At 37.1% G+C, this 26,057-nt stretch overlaps 1 protein-coding gene across 2 annotated transcripts in view; it reads left to right on the top strand.

Annotated features, from left to right (window-relative positions):
* Window positions 1–26,057, top strand: part of Pgd (phosphogluconate dehydrogenase) — a 246,262-nt gene that overhangs the window by 98,045 nt on the left and 122,160 nt on the right. For both annotated transcript variants that reach the window (XM_090405817.1, XM_090405816.1), the window contains exons 5-6: window positions 4,444–4,510; window positions 13,783–13,917. In XM_090405817.1, coding sequence (XP_090261943.1) covers window positions 4,444–4,510; window positions 13,783–13,917 — 202 coding nt within the window. The remainder of the gene's footprint in view (window positions 1–4,443; window positions 4,511–13,782; window positions 13,918–26,057) is intronic.

Raw genomic sequence — 26,057 nt, 5'->3', positions numbered from 1 at the left:
AGTGTTTTCTGAGAAGGCATGGAGTCAAGAAGTTAATGTGTAGTAAATGATCAGAGTCTACTTGTGAAGCAGGATAGAACAACTAAATGGATTGTATGACAGGAGGAAGATGGCTACAAGGTTAAAGATGTGGTTGCTGCAGCACAGGGTGATGAAATTCATAAAACTGGTGAGGATGAGACAGGTAGGAATGGAAATCAGATTCAGGATCAGGGAAACTGGAGTGGTTGGACCGAAGAGGGAGGTGTGGTATAGCAGCTAGAATAGAGAATGATGGTCCTTGCAGAATGACCTTAAAGACTCAGGGATTGTTATGTTTGCACACAAATGTAAGGAGTATTTGAAACAAGAGAGCTCAATTTGTTGCATTGATTAAGTAAGTATGCCCAAAGATAATTGAAACAAGTGAAACTTGGTTGTCTGAGGAGGATGTGATGTCGGGAATAGAAATGTAAGGATATGTAATTTTCTGGTAGGGTAGTAATGTGAAAAGAGGAGGAGAGAGTGCTGTTAATGATTGCAGAGGAACTGTGTCCACAAAGTGTTGGCACAGTTGACAAACTGTGTCAACACTTTGTCAACTGTGGAGAGGAACTGTGCAACACCATATAGAGTCACAATCTGTGCAGTGTGAAGTTGAAATTAACAGGCTAGTATATCTGATATGATGCTGTTATAGGCCAGGGAATGTAGAGAATATTGATTGTGAAATGTTTAGGCAAATTGGCTGGGCATGTAAAAATGAAGCTGATCCTGATGGGAGACTTTTATTACAGGAATATAGAATGGAAGGAGGTTGAAGATGTGGAAGATGTGTGAAGATAGTGTATGGGAACTAAGATAGTGAGTTTCTTGAATTTCTGAGAGATAAATATCTCAAGCAGCATGTGTTTGAAGCAACTAGAGGCTTTAATGCTTTGGATTTGGCAATAACTTCACACGATATAGTTGCTAATGAGGTGTTGACACTGCTGCCAGTTGGTGAGAGTGATCATGAGGTAGCTGTTTGGGAAATGGTGAAACAAGAAAAGGTTATTGCCAAATATGGATATGTGTGGAAGTATAAAGTGCTTGATTATGGGAAACCCTGTAGTCAGCATCGGTATGTTGGGTAGATTAGCTGAGCAGAAAAGATGTTGACAGTACACGGAAATTCACAAGGCAGTATCTCAAACAAGCAATGTATAGCTGCATACCAAGGGTTAAGTGAGTAAATAGTAGGAGTGAAATGGATGAACAGTGAAATCAAGTGTGTTGGAAAAGAAAATGTTGTGATGGAGGTGCAAGACAGTTGGTGGTGATCAGGCTAGGAAGGTGATGAGCATTGTAAAAGCTCAGGTTTGGTTTCATGGGTTTCTTGGAGGATGAGGAAATAGTGGAGAGGATTCACAGGCAAACAACCAAGATGGTGAGGGTCAGTGGAGTGTTCTCTATAAGGATAGATTGAGGTTGTGTGGGCTGCAGAAATTCATAGGCAAAACATAGGGGATATGGTAGAAGTGTTCATGTTACCTAAAGGGTGTTATAGAATTGATGTAGAGGAAATGTTTCAGCACTTGGCTAAAGGGGAACAGAACAAGAGGTCATCCCTGGAAGTTGAGTAAAAGTGTGTTTAGTAGGGGCATGAGGACTAGACTTTTCACTTGGAGTTGTGAATGAATGGAATGGATTGCCAGTGTCTGTTGTTAGCTGTTTGTCTGTTAATAGGTTCAAGGAGATATTGTGTAATAGTTTGGCTTTCCTGTGATGAAGCTTCAGACTCTATGAAGGTACCTGTACAATAATAATAAAAAATTATTATTATGATTGGAGTGACTTTCCTTTCAAATGGGGAGATTAGTTAGGTGATGTAAATAAATTCAAGAAAAAGTATGATAGCACTGGTGTGGTTGATGTGTGGCATCTCTCAATCAATCCCTCACTTCCTGGAGGTCTCTGGTAATAGTGATGAATGTCATTATATAAATAGGAATGTAGTTGTAGGAATGAGGGAAACTGAACAAAATTCAGATGATTGGGACTGTGAATTGGATGAATGACAATATGAAAGTAGTATTAGAAGATTAGAAAATTGTTGGGGTAGTATTAATGAGAGAATCAGCATTTTTACAGTCTTTCACAGGACAAAGAATGAACTTGTATATTTGGAGAAAAATTTGAGTAGTGCAGATTAGGTAAATTTTAGGCAGATTTTGAGTAGGGAAAACAAAGGAAAGAACAGTGAGTGAGGAGAAAATAGACTACATTATATGCATATTTCCAGGAGCATGATTGATGAAAGCATGATAATCATATTTCCTTGGCGTGAAGATTTGGCACTTTGACACTGTTGGGTTGCAAAGAGGGGAAAATTGAAATTTGATAATTTTGCCAGGTATGAATGATTTGGGTTTGACAAGTATAGAATGTGGGAGAGAGGGAGAGAGAGAGAGAGAGAGGATGTGAACGTTACTTGAAGAAATGAAAATGAGTAATGAGTGTAAGAATTATCTGTTGTCATGGTATTAAAAGGTACTGCAAATGAGTTATGGAAATGGAAAATCAGGAAAACCAGGACCATTAAGATGTAGGTGAGCATATGATTAAGTACTCTTGATAGGATTGAGTGTGACGATGGGAATGAGTGCTGAATGTAATTTCTCAGGTTTTAAATCTCCATAAAACCAATATCAATAAATAATGCAAGCATATCTGTGGTTATATAAGTTTTGATATGTAACACATCAAAAATGAGAAATAAGTTCATCATATCCTTGGTGACTATTGTGATCATCTGGATACTTTTGGATGAGGAAGTGGTGGTAAAAACTGAGGTAAGCGACAAATGTTCACAGGTTGGAATGCTTCTTATGAGGACAGAATGGAGGTTTGTGGGTTTTAAAATTTGATTGATGGGTGGAAAAGTGAAGATATTGATAGACTAAGTTACTAAAGAAATTTTTTAGGATAGTTACAGAAGAAAGTTTCCGGTACATGAGAAATGAGAGAAAACAAAAGATCATCACATGGAAGTTGTGTAAGGCTGTGCTTAGCAAGGCCCACATGAGAACTAGATTTTTTTTGCTTAGTGATGAGCTGAATTAGTTGTCACAGGTCATGAGTACTTTTTCAGTGAATGAGTTTATTAAAAGATATGGTCACTATTGTGTGATAAATAATGATTAGCTTGAGTCTCCTCTGAGTCTTTAATAATAATATTATTAAAGATAATATTATTACTAATAATTAACTTAAATATAAAGAGCTAATAAGCTTCATTTCGGCAATGAAAACATTACTTAAATTAAGGGGATATTAAATCCCACATAGTTTTAAAACCGAATAAGAAACTCAAAGATTGGAATCAGAGAGTTTCTTGCCAAATATAGTAAACTATAAAGTATCGGCGACACTAGCGTTAGCAAATGCAAGTGATCCTAGTACGTAGTACAATAACAGGGCAACTCGTTGCAAAGGTGGAGAAGTTCAGATCGCTATTCTTAGGTATTTTCCATAATGTAAAAACACATTTCCTAGGAAATGTATGCTGTTATTACATTATGGAGGGAGGTCACTACCCAGACTGGCTTCAGCCTTTTTTGAGGCTTCATCAGTGAGTAGCTAGACCTAATAATACCAAAGTGTATAGCGAAAAGAACTTATATACTCTGCGAGGAAAATACCTAAGAATAGCGATCTGAACTTCTCCACCTTTGCAACGAGTTGCCCTGGTATTGTACTACGTACTAGGATCACTTGCATTTGCTAACGCTAGTGTCGCCGATACTTTATAGTTTACTACATTCGGCAAGAAACTCTCTGATTCCAATCTTTGAGTTTCTTATTCGGTTTTAAAACTATGTGGGATTTAATATCCCCTTAATTTAAGTAATTACTAATAATATTATTTGTAATAATATAGCAATTATAGATATTAAAGCAAGATGGAAAATTAGAGAGAAATTATTCGGCAGGGGAGGGGACTTCTCAAGGACCAGTATAAGTAAGGACACAAACACACCCTGTCCAGCTACCTCTTCACAATGGTTAATGTTTGCTTGTGTGTGTGTGTGTGTGCTCTCTTCTACGTGCTAAAATCAGAAAAAAATAAAATACACACATACGCACGCACATGTAAACTGACACCAGGCTTCTCAATATCTTCCTCAGATAAACTTAGCACAAGCTTTGAGGATATCAGCAAAAACACCACCTGAAGAAAGAGAAAAAAAAACATGGAGTGCAGCATTGGGAAAAATCACTCTAATCATGGATATTTATCAAAAACGAATGTTCTCAGAATTTTTTACTGAAACAGTAAGTGTGCTAATAATCTTACAGTAAGTGTGTAAATAATTTTACACAGTATTTACATATTTTACATATGTAAATACTGTGTAAGATTATAAATAATATATGTTATTATCTATAAAAATTAATCACTTGACACTTTTCTTCATTTAGGCCTCATATCAAAGAGATATTTCAGAGCATTTCTGCCAAAGTAGATGGAGAGCCATGCTGTGATTGGGTAGGTTATCATATTTTAACTGAATTATTTTTTAAAATTAAAAATGTTCATAAAAATTTAGAATAGTATATTGTAGAGTAGTCATCTTGTTTCACTTCTAAAATGTATGAAATTTTTCTTCACAGACATAAAACACATTAATATATTCTTAGTTAACATATTTATCAACACTGGTAGTTATGCAGGATAAAAATTTGCCCAAAGCATCAACAAAAGCTAATAAATTGATAAATAAATCGGAAATTAATTATTCATCTGTGATAAGGTACACCCAGCCTGTCATCTGATAGCAAGATATTTACCATTTACTGTATCACAAAAATTTTCGAACCTTAGTCATATAGTAGTTGTTATAATGCAACTTTAAATGAACAAAGGGACCAAGTGAAAGCTAGTTGAAAGAAGAAAAATGGAAGTATAAATAATATATTAGCTGTTGACACATTTTAAAAACATTGTTAAAAAAAATGGGATTGCTTAAGGGTCAAAACCAAATAACTGGGAGGAGACCTTCACATTGCCTTTCAGGAATGTGGAGAACCGACTGGGGCTTCTGACCTAATGTCCATTCCTCACCTTCATGTTGTGTGCTCCATTCATAGGTATCTACTGAATACTGAATGAATGAGGATGGGCTGGCAATTTGTGACTTAGCCAAACAAATTATACTTTTTATTGGCTTAAACCACAAATGCATATGATGGTACAACATGATGAGATTTCATGCTGCTGGAGCATTGCCTAGTTAAACAAGGCCTCTGCTGTTTTTGTCATGGAAACAGTGAAAAGTCGACTACTGGAACAAGTTCCATTTAGAAGAAGAATAAACCCATCACTAGAAGAACTGAAGATGGGAGCTATCAGTATAAGGAGTATTAATGGAAAGGAAATCGAACTTGCAGAAGAATTGGAAAAGTACCACATGGACATAATTGGCATTACTGAGACAAAGAAGACAAAAACAGGTGAGATATTACTAAATAATAAGTACAGGATGCTATTTTAAGTCAATAATGATCAAGGAAAGGAAGGAATAGCAATATCATTCAACACCGAACATGAAGATAAATTTCTGGATTGGAAAATAGTTTCAAGTAGAGTTATGTGGGCAAACTTCAAAATGGGGAAATGGACAATGAAACTTATTTGTGCTTATGGTCCCACAGAAGGTTCATCTAAGGAAGAAGTGTTAGAATTTTCTGAATCATTAGAACAGGCAGCTGACATAAAGTAAATGGAAAAGTTGTTTTTGGAGACCTGAACAGCAGAGTAAGAAATGAATCTCAGCAGGCATATAGGAACATTTTGGAGAAAAGGGCAAAGCTAATAATAATGTTAGGTATTTGCTGGACTTTTTCTCAGGACACAGGCTAGTCATTACTAACACCATATTTCAACATAATGATGCGCATAAGTTCACATAGTGAAAAAACACAAGAAATAAAAGTCTCATTGACTATGTCATTGTTTGTATATCATAAAGCTGGTTCAGGATACAAGAGTGTACAGAGGATTCAAAATTGGAAGTGATCATTACTTTGCACTAAGCAGGATAAAAATGGATATCACATTGAAAAGAACAATATGTAACAATATGTAAGAAAGTTTTAAAAAAGAATTAAAGTTGAGCAGCTTTTACAGGTAAATTGTAGAAAAAAAATTTGAAGAAAATTTGCAGCAGTTTGAAAACAAGAACCAAATCTTGGAGTCTCAGTGGCAAACTCTGAAGAAGACATTGATTGATTCAGCAAGGGAGGTATGTGGTGAAGTTGTATACAAGGAAAGAAAAATCATAACACCATAATAGACAAATGAAGTTAAAGAAGAAGTCTGGGAAAGAAGAAAGCATACCAAACGTTTCTAGCAAATAAGTCAACAGATGCCCTAAAAGAATACAGAGAAAAATGTGAGTTAAGCTATGTGTAAAAGTATCTAAACAAAAGGCATGGGAAGACTTTGGTAAGAGTATGGAAAATAAATATCAGGAAGGTGGCAAAATGTTCTGGAGGCTATTGAAGATGCTTAGAAATAGAAGGAAGAGTGATATAAAAGAAATCAAAGATGATAAAGATGATGTGAAGATAAGAATATCATACGTGTGTGGAGTAATTACTTTGAAAGACTAAAACAAACCAAGCAGTGACAGAACCATACTAGAAAATTTTCAAGAGGAATTCAAAGAGAAGTACATATCAATACTTGAGGTAGAAAAAGCCATAAAAAACTTGAAATGTGGAAAGGCAGCTGGAGTAGATATTTGACCAAAAATGCTTAAGTGTGGAGGTATAAAAGTTTTGCAGTGGCTACACGGAACAATTCAGTATATAGTATAATAATATAGTACCCATCTATTAAAAAAGGGGATAAAGCTGAATGTGAGAATTACAGAGGAATTTCTCTACTGAGTGTTCCAAGCAAGATTTATGCAAGCATACTTGAAAAGAGGTTGAGAAAGATTGTGGAAAAGAAACTTGGGGAATAATAAGCAGAATTCAGGCCAAATAGAGGTTGTCAAGATCAGGTTTTCACTTTAAGACAATTAGTTGAGAAATCATGAGAATATGACAAGGAGCTGTACTTAAGTTTTGTATATCTGGTAAAAGCATACGACATGGTGCCCAGAGCAAAGCTTTTCAAAACATTACAATTATATGGGGTCAATGGAACATTATACAGAGCAATCCACAGTTTGTATTTAAGTTGTCAGCCAGCAGTTAGAATTGAAGGAAATATAGAAAGATGGTTTGATGTAAAATCAGGGGTAAGACAAATGCACATGTGCATTATCTCCACTCTTATTCATCATCTATATGGATCACATTATGAAAGAAACTGGCATTAGACTTGATATTAAAATTGCAAATATCAAACTTAGCTCTTTGCTTTATGCAGATGATGTTGTACTCCTAAACACATCTAGAGCAAGTATCCAGAATTCTCTAAATTGAATAACAGTGTAACAAATTGGGCATGAAAATCAGCAATATAAAGACCAAAACTAAGAAAATAGGCAGGAACATAGAAAACTTCAGCTACATTCTGAATGGTGATCCTATAGAACAAGTAAAATATTTCAGCTATTTATGCACAGTGTTTAGTGAAGATGGCAGGTTAAATCTTGGAAATAGACAATTGAATAAGCAAAGCCGGTATGGTGGGTAGCTAGCTGAATAAATTTATATGGAATAAGAGAGAAATTAGCCAAAACACCAAACTAGCTATATACAAGACAGTGTTCAAACCAATTTTAACTTATGGATCTGAGAGTTGGGTTAGGAATAAAACACTTGATCAAAGACTGGAGACCACAGATATGAGGGTTCTGAGAAAATTATGGGTGTGAATCAATGGCATCAGTGGTAGAATCATTAAAAATGAAGATATTAGAAAATTTGACATTATTAGCATTCAAGATCGTGTTAGTAAAGCCTAATCTAAAGTGGTATGGCCACTTAAATGGAATGGGTGAGGAAAGGTTAGTAAAACAGATGTTTGTTGCCAAAATGGCAGGAAAGAGACCCAGAGGAAGAGTTAGAACTGCCTTAAAAGAATGAAATATTAGATATGACAATATAGGAGTGCTTACAAGTAATAGACTTATTTGTAGGAAAATTGTGGATAGGAGATTAATAGTAATGTAAACTTAATCATGTAGTGCAGTTGTAGTAACCTGAACCCCCCTCCCTGGAGGGTATATATATATATATATATATATCAGGAAATTGATGAGGCTAAAAAAAAGTGTAAAAGATGAAACTATTAAGGGATCCCAGTACAGTGTGCTGGCCCATTTTGTAGTTAATCATCAGATGTCAAATAATAAATGAGAGAGAAATTTAGAATGAACTGTATACTAGAATTTTTAATTTCTATTTTTCATTTTGGTCCTTTTATTACATTTATTTAAAGTTAACCTGTTATAACTACTATAAGACTTCAGTTGATCTTTAATTTTTAGGATATACAGTTCAATTTATCTATTCAAAACATAGGCCTCTTGATGAATTTCTAAATTTAAATGATGACAGCATATTCCTCTATGCTATCATAAAGAAGTATGTTGTAATATTCCTTTATCGTGACTTAAAGAATGTAAATTGCTTCTGTTTAAATTCGTTTTTGATTTATTATAAAGAAAGAGCCCTTGAAATTTCAGGCTTGCTGGAATTTCTAATAAAAGATTTAATATTCCTAATAAAAGGTATATTCCTAATATTCCTAATATATTCCTAATATTTAATATTCCTAATATTTAGAAATAATATAAATCAAATGTGCTTGCAATAAATATGGTGTATATTTCATAAAACTTATATCAGCTAGTAAAAACATGTTATCTTCTTTGTAAACTTTGACAGCTGGTTGTTGATTATGAATAGTAGCACCATAATTTAATTATTTGTTTAATTGTAGTATATAAAGTTCATCTAGTGAGTCTACATTATTGAATAACTAATACTAATCACTCAGAACACAACTTTTTACTGAAATAGAAGTCTTGATTCCCTAATAAGTTATTTGCAATTAAGGCTATGAGTATATTACGAGGGGGAGTGAAAAGTTCTCATAAACACCTAGCACAAAAATGATATTAAAGCAACTGATATAACCACAAGAAAGACCATATCTTAAAACCCTTTATCCCCATGTTTCATCAAATTGTAATAATTTGTTCTTTTTCTTTTAAGATATATTAGAAGGCATGTCAGAAGTTTTGAAGAAATTCGAAGACACTGAAGTGCGGGCCATCAAGTCTTTCATGCTGCAAGAAAAGTCCGTAACTGAGATTCACAAAACTTTGTATGAGACTTCAGGAGACTGTGCCTCAGCATATCCATCAGTTGTGAGATGGGTGGCTACACATGGAAGGTTCTTGCCATTGTCTTTTGTGATATGGATGGTGTAATCCTTACCAAGTACCTAAAAAATAAAATTGTTGCAACAGCAGTTTATTCAACAGATCTGAAAGAACTGAAGGAAAAGCAGCATGGGAAACTGGGCATCCCGAGACAACAGATGTCCCCAGGTCAGGAAGACTTTCCACAGTGATCACACCTGAAAACATTGATGCAGAGCGTGCCATGAATTTTGACGATTGACATATACCAGTCAAAAACATTGCTAAGATTGAGGATATCCAGGGATTGAGTTGGGATCATTATTTGCCAACATCTGAACGTGTAGAAGCTTTTAGTAAAGTGGGTCTCCAAATGTTTAAATGCCAACCAAAAGAGAGAACGTGTGCTGTTATCTCAAGGAATTTTTTTTTAGGTCATTTTGAGAAATCAGATGCAAATTTTTTGGCTTGTATTTTGATTGTTGATGAAACATGACTTCATTACTATGACCTAGAGACCAAACAACAGTCAGGGGAATGGAGACACAAGGTTCTCCATGGCCAAATAAGTTCTGAACCTAAAGAGACAACAGGGAAGGTTCTTGCCATTGTCTTTTGTGATATGGATGGTGTAATCCTTACTAAGTACTTCAAATAAAAAATGAAATTGTTATAGCAGCAGCAGTTTATTCAACAGATCTGAAAGAACTGAAGAAACATGGGAAACTAAGCAGAGGCATGTTGCTTTTGCAGGACAACAAATCTGCTCACATTGCTCATGAAACACGATAGACAATACACAGCTTCAGCTTTCAATGTCTGCCACACCAATCCTATTTGCCAGACCTATCCCTATCTATTTCCTTTTCCCAAATTGAAAGGAAACTTGAAAGGAAGAAAATTTACCACAGATGATGAAGTCATATCTGTAGCCAAGGACTGCTTTGTGCAACAAGGAAAATACTTTTTTTCTCAGAGGATTGTAAATAATGCAGCAGCATTGTAACAAGTGTATAACAGTTTGTGCAGAATATGTAGAATAATGTGTAAGTTGCATGACTGTACCTCAATTCTTTCATGGTGGTTATCATAACTTTTCAGCACACCCTCATATGTCTGTTAATTGAGTGTGTTCTTCTGGCTGGTATCATGTTTTATATAATGAGAAAACAGAGTTTCTTGGAGGGATACCTATGCACTCACCTCCATGTGGCCATGTTAGGAGGAGTGCATATGCATTTTTGGTGATTCTGTAGAAATGTAGTGCAATGAAACTTACGTCATTCATGCATCTCTCAGAGTAAAGTTCTTCACACAAAAGTTTTGTTATCTTATTTTTTGAAATGCCCTATTCCTGTTCAAAGTTTGTTTCTTTGATAATAAAGGACTTTTCAAATTTTTCTTATATTGCTTTTGCAGGACAACATAAATAAATATATTTTTTTTTCAGAATTCATTTTTACTCGGTTGGAACATTATAAAAAAAGCTTTAATGACTGTTACCGAGAGATAAAAAGATGACAAGATATATTTAAAAAGATACTGCTAGTTTACTAGTTTCGTTGAATAGATCAACATCCTCAGGTATCACAATCAAAGAAGTATATAAAAATTTACAGAGACTTAAAATTGTAATAACAGAACAAATATAAAAAGACAGTAGCGTGTTTGAAAAACAAATGCGAGTGTGAGTTCCAAACAAACGTATACTACGCGCTGTCGCGAGTGCGCCAGTACTGAACAGAAGCAACGTGTGCATCAGGGAGATTGTAACTCAGGCTGTTGTTGATATGAGAGAAATCTAGAGAAATTTCCCTAGATTCGACAATCTTTCTTTCGAGTTCATCGTAGCACACATGGATGTTAGCAGTTTGAGTCCAGTTTACAACGTGTTGGCGGCCTTCGTCTGAGTTAGCTGAAAAGAGAACGTGGCTAGAGAGAGTGCTAGCTCTAGTCCTGTTATAGGAGATATCTCTACGGTGTTCATCCAAACGTAGAAGGATGGATTTAGCAGTCTGTCCATAGTATGGCTTTCCACAATCACACAAAATCTTGTACACTCCTGGAAACTGAGTAGGAAGATTTTTCTGTTTATGTTTGTTAAGTAATGAACGAAGTATTGAAGTTAAATTTCTTGAGAATCTTGGCCAGTTTTGATGAAAGAGAGCTGATGTAAGGCAAGGAGATGAAGGCTCTTGGGGGAGAGGGATCTTCAGAAGTAGTTGAGTGCCTGGGGGAAAGAAATTTGTCAATTTTCTTTGGAGAGAAACCATTATTAATAAAAGTTTTTTTAAGAAAACGGAGTTCATTTTCAATTTCTGTTTCTTCTGTAAGTAATGAAACATCTTCCTACTCAGTTTCCAGGAGTGTACAAGATTTTGTGTGATTGTGGAAAGCCATACTATGGACAGACTGCTAAATCCATCCTTCTACATTTGGATGAACACCGTAGAGATATCTCCTATAACAGGACTAGCGCTCTCTATCTAGCCGCGCTCTCTTTTCAGCTAACTCAGACGAAGGCCGCCAACACGTTGTAAACTGGACTCAAACTTCTAACATCCATGTGTGCTATGATGAACTCGAAAGAAAGATTGTCGAATCTAGGGAAATTTCTCTAGATTCCTCTCATATCAACAACAGCCTGAGTTACAATCTCCCTGATGCACACGTTGCTTCTGTTCAGTACTGGCGCACTCGCGACAGCGCGTAGTATACGTTTGTTTGGAACTCATACTCGCATTTGTTTTTCAAACACGCTACTGTCTTTTTATACTTGTTCTGTTATTACAATTTTAAGTCTCTGTAATTTTTTATATACTTCTTTGATTGTGATACCTGAGGATGTTGATCTATTCAACGAAACTAGTAAACTAGTAGTATCTTTTTAAATATATCTTGTCATCTTTTTATCTCTCGGTAACAGTCATTAAAGCTTTTTTTATTATTTATATATATATATATATATATATATATATATATATTTATTTATTTATAAAATTAAAATTTAACTGACTAGAACCCGAGAAAGTATAACAAAAACCATTAATAAATCACGACTAGTTTCATCGGTGTTCCGACTTATTCAGGTGAGTAAGAAATAACATAAGACTTATAAAACTAACAAGGTAAAAAACATGGACTTTCCAGCTTAATAAAAAGAACAGAATAGTAACAGTCATAACAGTTTTTTTTTTTGAAAAACCACCCACACTGATAGATATTTGCATGGCTCTTCTCATCACTTCCCTCCTCAGAAACTGGGCTTCATCTCCACCCTTGCCCATCAAGCAAGATGTCTCACTTCCACAGAAGAAGACCTTCAAACAGAGCTTAACTTCCTGTAAATAATGGATATTCATCTTGTAACATCACTAAACGTTTGAGACCACACCAACAACCTCGACAAGAAGATAAATCCAACCCTACCACTCATATACAGTTACCATTTATCAGCTCTCTTACCCCAAAACTATCTAGGATTATGAAGAAATTCAACATAACGACCGACTATACTACTCTGCCAAAACTTCGTTCTTTTCTGAGTCGACCAAAATGCAACCAGCTGCATTTTCCTGGTGTTTATAAACTTATGTGCAACTGTGGTCGACCTTATTTTGGCCAGACAGATAAATCTGTTTCACTTCGTCTTGAGGAACATGGACGTGACATCTCCTACAGTAGAACACGAGCGAACACCCTTTCCAGTCATGTTCTCTTCTCCGCAAACCCTAACCTCGAAGAATGGCCACACTAAGTTGATTGTGTCCGCACAACCAATTTATGCATGTGCAAGGATGAATTTGAAAGACAAGTTATTGAATCAAAAGAAATTGCGCTGAACCCTTCACACTTGAACAACAATCTAAGCTACAATTTGCCTGATTCCATTGGCAGTAATCCAATACAAAACTAAAATTAGCTTTCACACACATTCAACTCATGCCAACAGTAGCACGCGATCACCTATTCAAATATAACTGTTACTATTCTGCTTCTTTTTATTAAGCTGGAAAGTCCATGTTTTTTACCTTGTTATTTTCATAAGTCTTATGTTATTTCTTACTCACCTGAAGAAGTCGAAACACCAATGAAACTAGTCGTGATTTATTAAAAGTTTTTGTTATACTTTCTTGGGTTCTAGTCAGTTAAATTTTAATTTTATAAATGTATACATCCCGAGTCAATCCTAAGTACAACAATATATATACATATATATATATATATATATATATATATATATATATTCTAATAGTAGTGTATGAGGAATATTGTAACTTTCTTAGGAAGTTACAGTTAACAGATAACAAATAAATTTAAAATCTATTTCTGCTATGGATTAATTCATTAATTTTATATCTAAACAAAAGTACTTTTGTTTTCTGTTTATATAATTAGATTCATTTTATCTGATTTGCATTTATTATATAATCAGGTTGGAGAAGATGGAGCAGGCCATTTTGTGAAGATGGTTCATAATGGCATAGAATATGGAGATATGCAGTTAATATGTGAAGCTTATCACCTCATGAAGGAAGCTTTGGGAATGTCTCATGATGAGATGAGTGAGGTATTTCATGTTTAAAATTTTATTTAATATAAGATATTTAGCATAGATATTTGTTAATAATATAAATCAGATCTGTATGACTTCATAAGTTCTTTCCCGTTTTCCTCTGCTAGTCATGCAGTTATTATTAACATCTGACCTCCATGGAATCAGAAATTCATTGTGAGAGGTACACACAATGTTCATCCAACCATGCCTTAAACTGATTCAATGTGTCTACATTCACAACACTCAGGTGATGCATTCCTCTTACAAACCACTCTCCATGCAAAGAACCCTGTCCTCACTCCTCTTTAACATCCTCCTTATACAGTTTCCAGTGATTGTGTCTTGTTCTCCTCTCCCCCCCTGCTATTCTATGAGAAATCTTTTCCATGTCAATCTGATAACCCCTGACTAGCTTATATATTTCGATCATATCCTTCCTCCTATTCACGAGGCTTTTTGCAATTAATCTTCTCTTGATCTGTTCTCGTACTCCATATTCCAAAGACCACTGACCACCTTTGTGAATCTTCTCTGCACCCTTTCTGACATATCCTCGTCACCATGAAAACCCAACTACCACATCTGTGCACAATAATCCATATGAGGCCCAATCAAATCTTTATACGGTGCCATCATAACTTCTTTATTTCTGCATGTCAGGGGCCTCCACATCATTGTCATTATCTGATGTGATATCTTCACAACTTGTGCAGTGTGGCCTCTGAATTTCATGTCCTTGTCCACCATCATCTCTTCTACCTCCTTTAAAGTTACCCCACCAAGTATATTCTTTGCATCTCATCATTGCTTACCAAATTTCAAAACCTTACACTTTGCAACATTGAACTGACAGTTCCACTTACTTACCCATTCACGCAATCTATTCTGCTCCTCCTGTAAGGCCATAACATCTGCTTGACTCTGCATTGCTCTTCCCAATTTTGCATCTGCAAACAGCTGCATATCACTAGTTAAACTCATCCCAGTATCCCTAATGTACAAATTGAACAACAATGGTCCCAAAATTGATCCCTGCAGTACACCACTAGTTACCTTCCCCTTTTGGGATGCTGCACCCCCCATTTTACAACTTTTTGATCATCTGACAGCCAGTCACTAATTCAACTCAGAGGTCTGTTATCCAATCCCATCTGTCTCGTTTTATTTAACAGCTTGTCGTGTGGCAGCCTATCAAAAATGTTTGCAAAATCTAAATATACCACTGTATATTCATCTCTCTTGTCCAAGGCACTTGTTCCCTTGTTGTAGTACATAAGTAAGTTAATAAAATATGATCTCTTTCTCTCTCTAACAGACCCACTGATAACCACAGAGAATACTGCTGTTATCAGCCCATTGTATCCTACTTCTTACCAATCTCTAGTACCTTCACAACTCCAGATATACAGATTTGGCTATAATTTGTCGCCACAGCCATATAAGAAAAACCTTTTATGCAGTGGAACAATTTTACCCTTCTTCCATTCCCTTAGAACCTGTCATGTTGTAAGACCTATTAAACAGGCATGCCAATTCCCTGGAACATTTCCTTAAGATGCATGGTGATATGTCATCAAATACTATTGCTTTATTGATATAGAGGTTATTCATTTCATCAAATACCTTGAGCTTTGCTCACAATTAAGCTATCCTCTCCTATGTTCTCTACACTTAAGTTTCTCATGATTTCACCCTGATGAGGATGAAATGCCCTTATAGATTGATCACTGAATATCTCAACAATGTCCTGCAGCAGTTACTATTCTGCCATTTTCATCCATTAACATTATCTTACCATGATCATTCTTCCTTCTACTTCCCACATGTATAAAAAAACTCTCTAGGGTTTTTCTTCACCTGATTTGCTAATTTCTGCTCTTACTGCTTTTGTTGTCCTTACTAACTTAGTCACTCTCCTAGCTTGTTCTTTATACTTTTCATGTAACTGATTAGTACCATTATTCATCTTGCCTTCTTCCAGATTTCATGCTTAAGTCCCCTCATTCGTCTATTTTACACCTACCTTATTGAGCCTTTTGAGTTTCGGAACACATTTTCCCACTTTGCTGTTATGTATTTCTTTGTCAGTTCCCAAGCAGCATTTATTTCCTTACTGCTCAATTCCTCATTCCATGCCGAAGCTCCAAGGTGTCTCCTAAGCTTGTTATAATCATCAGCCTTGTACTTCACATATACGCTTTCCTCACAGAAGTCTACATATGACTAGCCACAACCAAGTGATCATTTCATGATCACTCTCACCAACTGGAGGAAAGTGTGAAACTCCACTCACAGTTACATCCTCTAGTGAAGTCATCTTGTTTACAGTTTGCAGTACATCTCGAAACTCACTGAACCAACTTCACTGCCTCCTCCTTCATCCCATCTATTTCTGTCCTTTGGAGCAGTCTTCCCCACTATGCCTTCCTCATAGATTACACCTGTAGCTATTTAAGCATAATGTGAACAGATTTCTCTTGTCCACACATGGCACTAATGTGCTGTAGGTCTTGTGGCCTTTCATGTGTGGATCAGATATTTAAAAAAAAAAAAACCCTCTAAAACTCTCAATCCTCTCTTGCCCTCCTTTATATATTATTATTATTATTATTATTATTATTCAGGCCTAAATGGAGTCAAAAGACTCATCATGGGAGATCCTCCCTAAGAAACGCAGTCTATCAAGACTCATCGAGGGGAGGTCCCCCCCCCCCCCCGAGAAACAAAGTCTATCATACCACTCCTTAAACTCATTGACCGTTCTCAGTCTCACCACTCCATCAGGCAATGCATTCCATGGTTCAACCACCCTCTTGCAAACAGTTTCCTTTTGTAACTTCCAGGGATGGCCTCTTGTCATCACGCCTTCCTGCTTTTCAACCAAGCAAAAGAACTCCCCAGCGTCAACCCTGATAGTTATCTCTCAGGAACCCAAGAAATTCATTTTCCTTATTTCCAAATGCCATCTTTTCATTCCAGTCTATACCACCATAATTAAAACTGCCCATAATAATTATCCTTCCTTTTGCTCACTAATCCAAGTGGTTTATACATTCCTTCATCACCATCCTCCACATTCCCTGGCCTATAGCAACATCCAACTAAATATGTCTTCCTGTCAATCTGACACTTTATACTACATCGCCTCAAAAACATTGCCACTATTTCCTTTTTTCATGTGTACCTTATGTGGACATAATTCCCCTGCTATCATCATCAGCACCCCCCCCCCCCCGTCCTTTCTATCCTCGCAAAAAATACTCTATTCTTCCATTTCTATTCCTGTCAGGATATCATTTTCATTCAACCATGTGTCACTTATTTGAACAATTTTGGGGCAAATAAACTCAGTGTGGAGTCAACAAACTCAGTAAACAAAAACTTAGTTTAAATTTTGTGATTTGGAGTGATCATCAGAACATCAGGATCATTCAAAACTTATATTGGAACCAAAAGGCATCTGTTCAAGTTGATGATATTATTACAGACCTCATTAACATCAAACAAGGAGTAAGACAAGGATGTATGCTGTCACCTCTTCTTTTTAACATATACTCAGAAGCCATATTTCAAAAAATCTTAAAAGGAAGAGAGGAAGGGATTAATGTAAATGGTGAAATCATCAGTAACATCCAACCGCCTCAGCCAGGAGAGCTGATGACACAGCTCTCCTGGCTGACAATATTCATGATCTTCAAAACCTTCTGGAACTAGTGAATGAAGAGAGTGAAAAAATGCGATTAAAAATAAATATCACCAAAACTAAATTCATGGTCATAAGCAAGAAACCAATTCTTAATTCATCACTTTCTTTAAATGGGAAACAAATAGAAAGAGTGACAAAGTTTAAATATCTCGGATGTTGGTTAAATGAAGAATGCAATCCAGAAATGGAAATAAAAGTTAGAATTGAAATGACAAGAAAAAATTTTCTCTTGATGAAATCAACACTGTGTAACCGCAACTTAAACTTAGAACACGCATGGTTAAATGCTATGTATGGTCTATACTGCTGTATGGTGCAGAAACCTGGACCTCGAAGACAACATCAATAAAAAAAAAACTTGAAGCCATCGAGATGTGGTTATACAGACGAATGTTAAAAATCCCATGGACAGCAAAAACGTCCAATCAGGAAGTACTGGAACAAATGGGGAAATCACGTGAACTTTCAGATACCATAAAAAGAAGGAAAACTGCATGTCTTGGTCACCTACTTCGTAATGAAAAATATAAAATACTTCATTTGTTTATGAAGGGGAAGATAAATGGAGGAAGAGGACAAGGAAGGCGAAGAAAATCTTGGCTGGCAGACATCAGACAGTGGAAACTTTTGCATGAGCTCTGAGGGACTGTTTAGAGTGGCTGAAGATTGCTCAAAATTTGCCAACGTGTTCGCTGACATCCGATAGGAGATGACACTCAAAGAAGAAAGAAGAAGAGTTGGAGTGAATATTCTCATTCACACACAATAGATAACTAATTGTGCCCATGTTGTTTTTGAATTGAAAAGAATCTGAAATTCAATCTAATATTGTGATAATCAATTTAGTACTGGTTATCATTAATTCTCTTTATAATGTCTGGGATCTGGAACTTTTGTATTACTAGCGATTTATGATAACCGAAGATGATCATGAATTATATGTTTAAAATGGGTTTGCAGCAAAACTTTTCATAGTTTTTGCGATGTTTTATGATAAAAAAAAGGCATCTGCCATAGTATTTTCCTCTTTTACCTAAAACTGCTTAAAAAAAGAATGAAATAGTTATTAAATTTACTTATATGTAGAATGTTTCAAAAATTTTCTCCAAATCTTTTTGGAGTAAAAATATTATTATCTGAGCCCTCGAGGGAGTCAAGGACTTATCGAGAGAGGCTATAAATCACTCAATCCAGCTGTCATATCTTTCCATAAATTCATTCACACTAAATGAACTTACTGTTCTATTCTACTCACTCATCTGTGAGAGAAAAACTAGCTCTTACCCTGTTCCTGACTGAACAAATTTCACTTCCATGGATGCCTCCATGTTCTCTCTCCACCTTGTATACACTTTCATCAATGTCCTATAACACTCATTCAGAAGTTTATAGACCTCTATCATATCATTCCTCTTTCTCCTGCTAATCTTAGTCTCTAATCCACATACTCACAATCTGTCCTCATAATCTAAATCATATAATCTTTGTAAAACTCTTCTTTGTGCCCTTTCCACAGCTTCTTTATCACTCTGGAATATGCTGGGAAACTTTTGCTTTATCACCAACAATTTACACATACACAGAGAGAGAGAGAGAGAGAGATTGTCTAAGCGACTCCAAGTATAGTAGTTTGTGCAGGAGACACAGTCAAGACTGTAGGAGACCTTGTTTGGGCACTCACTGTGTGATGGTCATGTACAAAAATCTTTCATCCCTTCTGCTCTAGGTATTTCTAAATTACCTACTGTAAAAAAAAAACAACATAATGATACTGCATTTCAAAATCAACAAAAAAAAATACAATTTAAAAATGAAAATACACTCTCTGAAACAACATAATAAATACTGCTATGGTAACCTTGACAGGTCATTTCCCGACTTGACAAATTCATTTGCTTAGAGAACGGTGATCTCTTCAAATGGCTGGCTCGGTTGGCAAAGCAGTTAGCATATCTACGGTCAGATATGCTTACTGCTTGGTCTGTTCAGGTATGCAAAGTATCTATGGGTTTGAATCCCATTGTTGGTATGGATGTTTTGTTGAATGACTTTAGTCTTCATGTGGTAGATGAATTTAACCATCTGGTATGAGATGACCATCTTGCTTATTGGAGGCTAGAAGTAATGGAAAACTTCCATGTTTAGTCTCCAAAGCAAGGTTTCTTATTTATTTAATCCTTAGCCAACCTGTGATACTAATAATAGTGATGTACTATAGTTTTGATAGTCATTGGAAATATTAAATTCCTTGTCAATCAGCTTTTCTGCAATTTTTAAGGAGGGATGTCAAGATTTGAGTCTGTCACATCCTCCTGCTTCCCATCAGCGTGGATTGGGAGTTAAGATTGTTCATGATTTTTATATATTCTCGTTGAAGGAAGTGCTTTCTGCATATTGCTTAAAACTGGGAGCCAGTGTAGTGAGGTTGGTTTTGATTGTTCCTGTCAGATCTCATACTGGTGTTGAGTTGAGTATCAATTTTTGAGGTGCTTGTGCTATTCAGGCACACAATGTTCGGCAGTGGTATAATAGCCAATAGTCACAGTCCAGAGCACCTCTGCTGGTGTTTCTGAATGATGTTGCTGCAGGATGACAGTTTAGCAGTAAGTGTTGTGAGATGTTAATTGAATATCAGGGTCCTATCAAGTGTGATCACCAGATATTCAGGATTTGGGTTATACTTGAGTATTTAACTGTTCATCTCAATTTTGGGTTTCTCATGGGCCTGTTTGACAGAGGTAAAAACTAGACACCTCTGTTTTATTTAAGTTTGGCCACAATCTCCAGTTCTTAAAATAGGTACTTAGCATAGTTATATCTCTTGTTAATATATCCTCTGTCACTTTTAGTCATTGATCTTGAGTTGCTATTTCCAAGTTGATGGTAAAGGCAAACTTACTGGAGACAGTAGAGGGCAAATCTCTAATGTACACGTTGAAGAGTAGCAGGGTCAGAACAGAGCCTTGGGGTAGACTATTATTCAATTTCTAGGGCTGACTTATGGCAACCTTTGAAAACCTGGAAGGTGTGAGTGGTGAGGTACTTTTTGAGAAGACAGTACAACGTTTTGCATGATATTATACAAAGTAGCTTAAGAAGCAAGTCCTCCTCCATACAGCGTTATATACAGCTGTGAGCTCAAATGCTATAGATGTTTTCAAGCATTTTTGAAACCCTGCTTCTATGTGTTGATTGAGTGAGCATTTGATCTACACAGCTAAGCTCTTGTTTAAACCCAGCCTGTTCTATGGGGATACATTTTTTTTTTTTGATTACTTGGCTTATACAGTTATAAAATGAGTCTTTCTAAGATCTTATATATTTTTTTTTTTTTTCTTTTCTAAATCACTTAGGGAATTGAAACAACATAGATCTGAATATAAATTAAATTATACTTTAATAGATATTTCCAATATTTCGGCAATGTCACATTGCCATTTTCTAAAGGAACTTACAAAAAGGCAGGTGCACACGCACTAACAATACAGTAACTGAGAATGAAGATATGAAGCTATCGTTCTCCTAGAAGTCCTGATGGTGCCCTCTGGCGGGCTAAGTAGGCGTTCTTGGCTGTTGGGCTGAAGGTCTGCTGATGTATGCCTCCCAAATTTGGGGCAGTCGCATACAACCAAATTTGTTGAGGTTTGGAGAGTTTCTTAGGGCAGAGGCTGATTCCATAAATAATCTTTCGAATTTATATTTGCTCCGGTGTATTATTGTTGCTTTCTTTCACTGTATTCTGTGGCGAGTATCCAGAGCATGGTCTGCAAGACCAGAATGGCTATACTTGTAAAACCGGATGTAGTCCTTGTGTTCAGAAATTCTGATATTCGCTGTCCTGCCTGTTTGGCCAAAGGACGACAGTTTACAACTGCAAGGGACCTGGTATACACCAGGTAGGTCTAGAGGAAGTGGTTGGTCTTTGGTAGAGCGGATAAGGGATGCCAATTTTCTGTAAGGCCTGTAACAGGAGGTGAGGTCATGTTTTTTTAGAATTTTGGTAATTTTTTCTGAGGTGCCTCGGATGTAGGGAATGGTGATGGATTTAAGTAATCTTTTTTGTGGAGGGGGGGGATGGGGGCTGTGGTTTGTAGGTTTTAATATTTTTTTTTATTTTTTGGGGGGGGTAGCCATTGGCTGAGAAAGTGTTGAGGATGTGATTTAGTTCAGTGTTAAGGGCTATGTCGTTAAAACAGATTAGTTTAGCCCTGTTGTATAGTGTTTTTACCACTCCATATTGTTGTGAGAGGGGGGGGGATTGTTGGTGGATGTATCTGCCTGTATGGGTGGGTTTTCTGTAAACTGAGAAAACCAAAGTTCCATCAGGCTGGCGGGTGACTAGTGTGTCTAGGAAAGGGAGGCAGTTGTTTTCCTCTTTTTCCAGGGTGAACTTGATTCTGGTGTGTTGGTTGTTTAAGTGTGTAAGGAAGGAGAGGAGTGTTTCAGAGCCATGTGGCCAAATAGCAAACACATCATCAACGTAGCGAAGCCATATGGTTGGTTTTTGTGGGGCAGAGGCTAAGGCTTTTTCCTCAAAGGTCTCCATAAAGAAATTGGCCAATGGTGGGGAGAGTGGTGAGCCCATGGCTGTTCCCTCTGTTTGTTTGTAGAATTTTCCCTGCCAAACGAAATAACCTGAGTTCATTGTGAACTGAAATAGGGCTGAGATATCGGGGGAAAATTTAGCTTGGATTAGCTCTAAAGTTTCCTTGAGTGGGACATTTGTGAATAAGGAGGAGACGTCGAAGCTGACCATTATGTCAGTATGTTGGAGTGTAAGGTTTTCTATGCTGGTTTTGAAGTGGGCTGAGTTTTTTATGTGTGATGGTGTGTTGCCAGTATAGTGTGTGAGCTCTTTGGCCAAATGTTTAGCTAATTTGTATGTGGGAAAATCAATGCCATCCACTATGGGACGTAATGGCACATTTTCTTTATGTATTTTTGGGAGTCCGTAAATACGGGGGGGGGGGGGTGTATAGAGTTAAACGGTTTTAAACTGTTGGTAACTTCTACAGGCCAAGAAGTGACTTTCTTAAGGAGCCTGTGAAGTTTTCTAATTTGTGAGTTAGTGGGATTGTAATTGATAGGGAGGTAAGTAGCCCGATCTAATAGAAGAGCATTCAGCTTACCTTTGTAGTCCTTTTGGTTAAGTACTACAGTTGCATTTCCTTTATCCGCTTTGGTGATAACTAATTCTTTATTATTTCTCAATTCCTGTAGGGCTTTAAATTCCTTGTTGGATATATTGATTTTGGGTGGTTTTGCTATGGAAAGGACACAAACTACATCCAGTCTTACACTGTTGGCGATTTGATGTGGAAGGTGGCAGATTCCTCTTTCAATCTGGATCATAATATCCTCACTTGGTATTTTTCTGGGAGCAATGGCGAAGTTGTGGCCACGTGAAAGCACGTTGAGAGCTTCAGTTTCAGGGTGACTGAAGAAAGGTTGATTACGGTGTTGGTAGCAAGTTTTGGATTGACAGTAGAATTCTTTTTTAATTTATCGAATTTCTTCATCTGTCGGCCTCGTATCTTTTCAAACTCTTTGTCTGCAGCGGTACACGAGATGTCATGTAAAATTGACCACAGTTCGTGATTCCAAGTGCACGAAAGTTCATCTTCGAGGGCACGAATAGCTTTGTTAATTTCGTCTAAGCCTAACCGCGTGGCGGTGATTTGTTCGCAAAGTAACGCGTAGCTAGCGAGGTTGTATATACAGAACGCTTTTTGTGAAACAAAACGGTTCTTCAATTTTACGCAGTTCATGATTACCTTGTTATCCCGGCAGCATTTCAGCCCGGGACTACCCCAAATTTGGGAGGCATACATCAGCAGACCTTCAGCCCAATGGCCAAGAATGCCTACTTAGCCCGCCAAAGGGCACCATCAGGACTTCTAGGAGAACGATAGCTTCATATCTTCATTCTCAGTTACTGTATTGTTAGTGCTTGTGTGCACCTGTCTTTTTGTAAGTTCCTTTAGAAAATGGCAACGTGACATTGCCGAAATATCGGAAATATCTATTAAAGTATAATTTAATTTATATTCGGATCTACGTTGTTTCAATTCTCTAAGTGATTTAGAAATGCATAACCAACGTATAAGCCTGTCTACGAGAATCAACATCATCCACGGAGATACGATCGCACGGAAGGCTCGCCAATATGGTAAAATGAAGTTGAAGCTGTCTAGACAATTAAATCGTCTAACTTTCCTGAAACGCTGCCGGGATAACAAGGTAATCTCAAACTGTGTAAAATTGAAGCACTGTTTTGTTTCGCAAAAAGCGCTCCGTATATACAACCGCGCTAGCTACGCATTACTTCGCGAACAAATCACCGCCACGCGGTTAGGCTTAGCCGAAATTAATGAAGCTATTCGTACCCTCGAAGATGAACGTTCGTGCACTTTGAATCACGAACTGTGCTCAATTTTACATGACATCTCATGTACTGCTGCAGACAAAGAGTTTGAAAAGATACGAGGCCGACAGATGAAGAAATTTGATAAATTGAAAAAGAATTCTACCGTCAATCCAAAACTTGCTACCAACACCGTAATCAACCTTTCTTCAGTCACTCTGAAGCCTGAAGCTCTCAACGTGCTTTCACATGGCCACGACTTCGCCATTGCTCCCAGAAAAATACCAAGTGAGGATATTATGATCCAGATTGAAAGAGGAATCTGCCACCTTCCACATCAAATCGCCAACAGTGTAAGACTGGATGTAGCTTGTGTCCTTTCCATAGCAAAACCACCCAAAACCAATATATCCAACAAGGAATTTAAAGCCCTACAGGAATTGAGAAATAATAAAGAATTAGTTATCACCAAAGCGGATAAAGGAAATGCAACTGTAGTACTTAACCAAAAGGACTACAAAGGTAAGCTGAATGCTCTTCTATTAGATCGGGCTACTTACCTCCCTATCAATTACAATCCCACCAACTCACAAATTAGAAAACTTCACAGGCTCCTTAAGAAAGTCACTTCTTGGCCTGTAGAAGTTACCAACAGATTAAAACCGTTTAACTTTATACCTCCCCGTATTTACGGACTCCAAAAATACATAAAGAAAATGTGCCATTACGTCCCATAGTGGATGGCATTGATTTTCCCACATACAAATTAGCTAAACATTTGGCCAAAGAACTTTCACACTATACTGGCAACACACCATCACACATAAAAAAAAAACTCAGCCCACTTCAAAGCCAGCATAGAAATCCTTACAATCCAACATACTGACATAATGGTCAGCTTCGACGTCTCCTCCTTATTCACAAATGTCCCGCTCAAGGAAACTTTAGAGCTTATCCAAGCTAAATTTTCCCCCGATATCTCAGCCCTATTTCAGTTCACAATGAACTCAGGCTATTTCGTTTGGCAGGGAAAATTCTACAAACAAATTGAGGGGACAGCCATGGGGTCACCACTCTCCCCATCCTTGGCCAATTTCTTTATGGAGACCTTTGAGGAAAAAGCCTTAACCTCTGCCCCACAAAAACCAACCATATGGCTTCGCTACGTTGATGATGTGTTCGCTATTTGGCCACATGGCTCTGAAACACTCCTCTCCTTCCTTACACACTTAAACAACCAACACGCCAGAATCAAGTTCACCCTGGAAAAAGAGGAAAACAACTGCCTCCCTTTCCTAGACACACTAGTCACCCGCCAGCCTGATGGAACTTTGGTTTTTCTCAGTTTACAGAAAACCCACCCATACAGGCAGATACATCCACCAACAATCCCCCCCCCCCCCTCACAACAATATGGAGTGGTAAAAACACTATACAACAGGGCTAAACTAATCTGTTCTAACGACATAGCCCTTAACACTGAACTAAATCACATCCTCAACACTTTCTCAGCTAATGGCTACCCCCCCCCCCCCCCCAAAAAATCCAAAAAATATTAAAACCTACAAAACACAGCCCCCCTCCTCCCCCCTCCACAAAAAAGATTACTCTAAATCCATCACCATTCCCTACATCCGAGGCACCTCAGAAAAAATTACCAAAATTCTAAAAAAAACATGACCTCACCTCCTGTTACAGGCCTTACAGAAAATTGGCATCCCTTATCCGCTCTACCAAAGACCAACCACTTCCCCTAGACCTACCTGGTGTATACCAGGTCCCTTGCAGTTGTAAACTGTCGTCCTTTGGCCAAACAGGCAGGACAGCGAATATCAGAATTTCTGAACACAAGGACTACATCCGGTTTTACAAGTATAGCCATTCTGGTCTTGCAGACAATGCTCTGGATACTCGCCACAGAATACGGTGAAAGAAAGCAACAATAATACACCGGAGCAAATATAAATTCGAAAGATTATTTATGGAATCAGCCTCTGCCCTAAGAAACTCTCCAAACCTCAACAAATTTGGTTGTATGCGACTGCCCCAAATTTGGGAGGCATACATCAGCAGACCTTCGGC

The sequence above is a fragment of the Typopeltis vanoorti genome, chromosome 15 (genome assembly GCF_054136105.1).
Source record: "Typopeltis vanoorti isolate ZY-2024b chromosome 15, IOZ_Tvanoo_1.0, whole genome shotgun sequence".
In the NCBI taxonomy this organism is placed as follows: Eukaryota; Metazoa; Arthropoda; class Arachnida; order Uropygi; family Thelyphonidae; genus Typopeltis; species Typopeltis vanoorti.
Note: the sequence above shows the minus strand (reverse complement) of the source record. Positions and strands in the feature narration are given on the sequence as shown.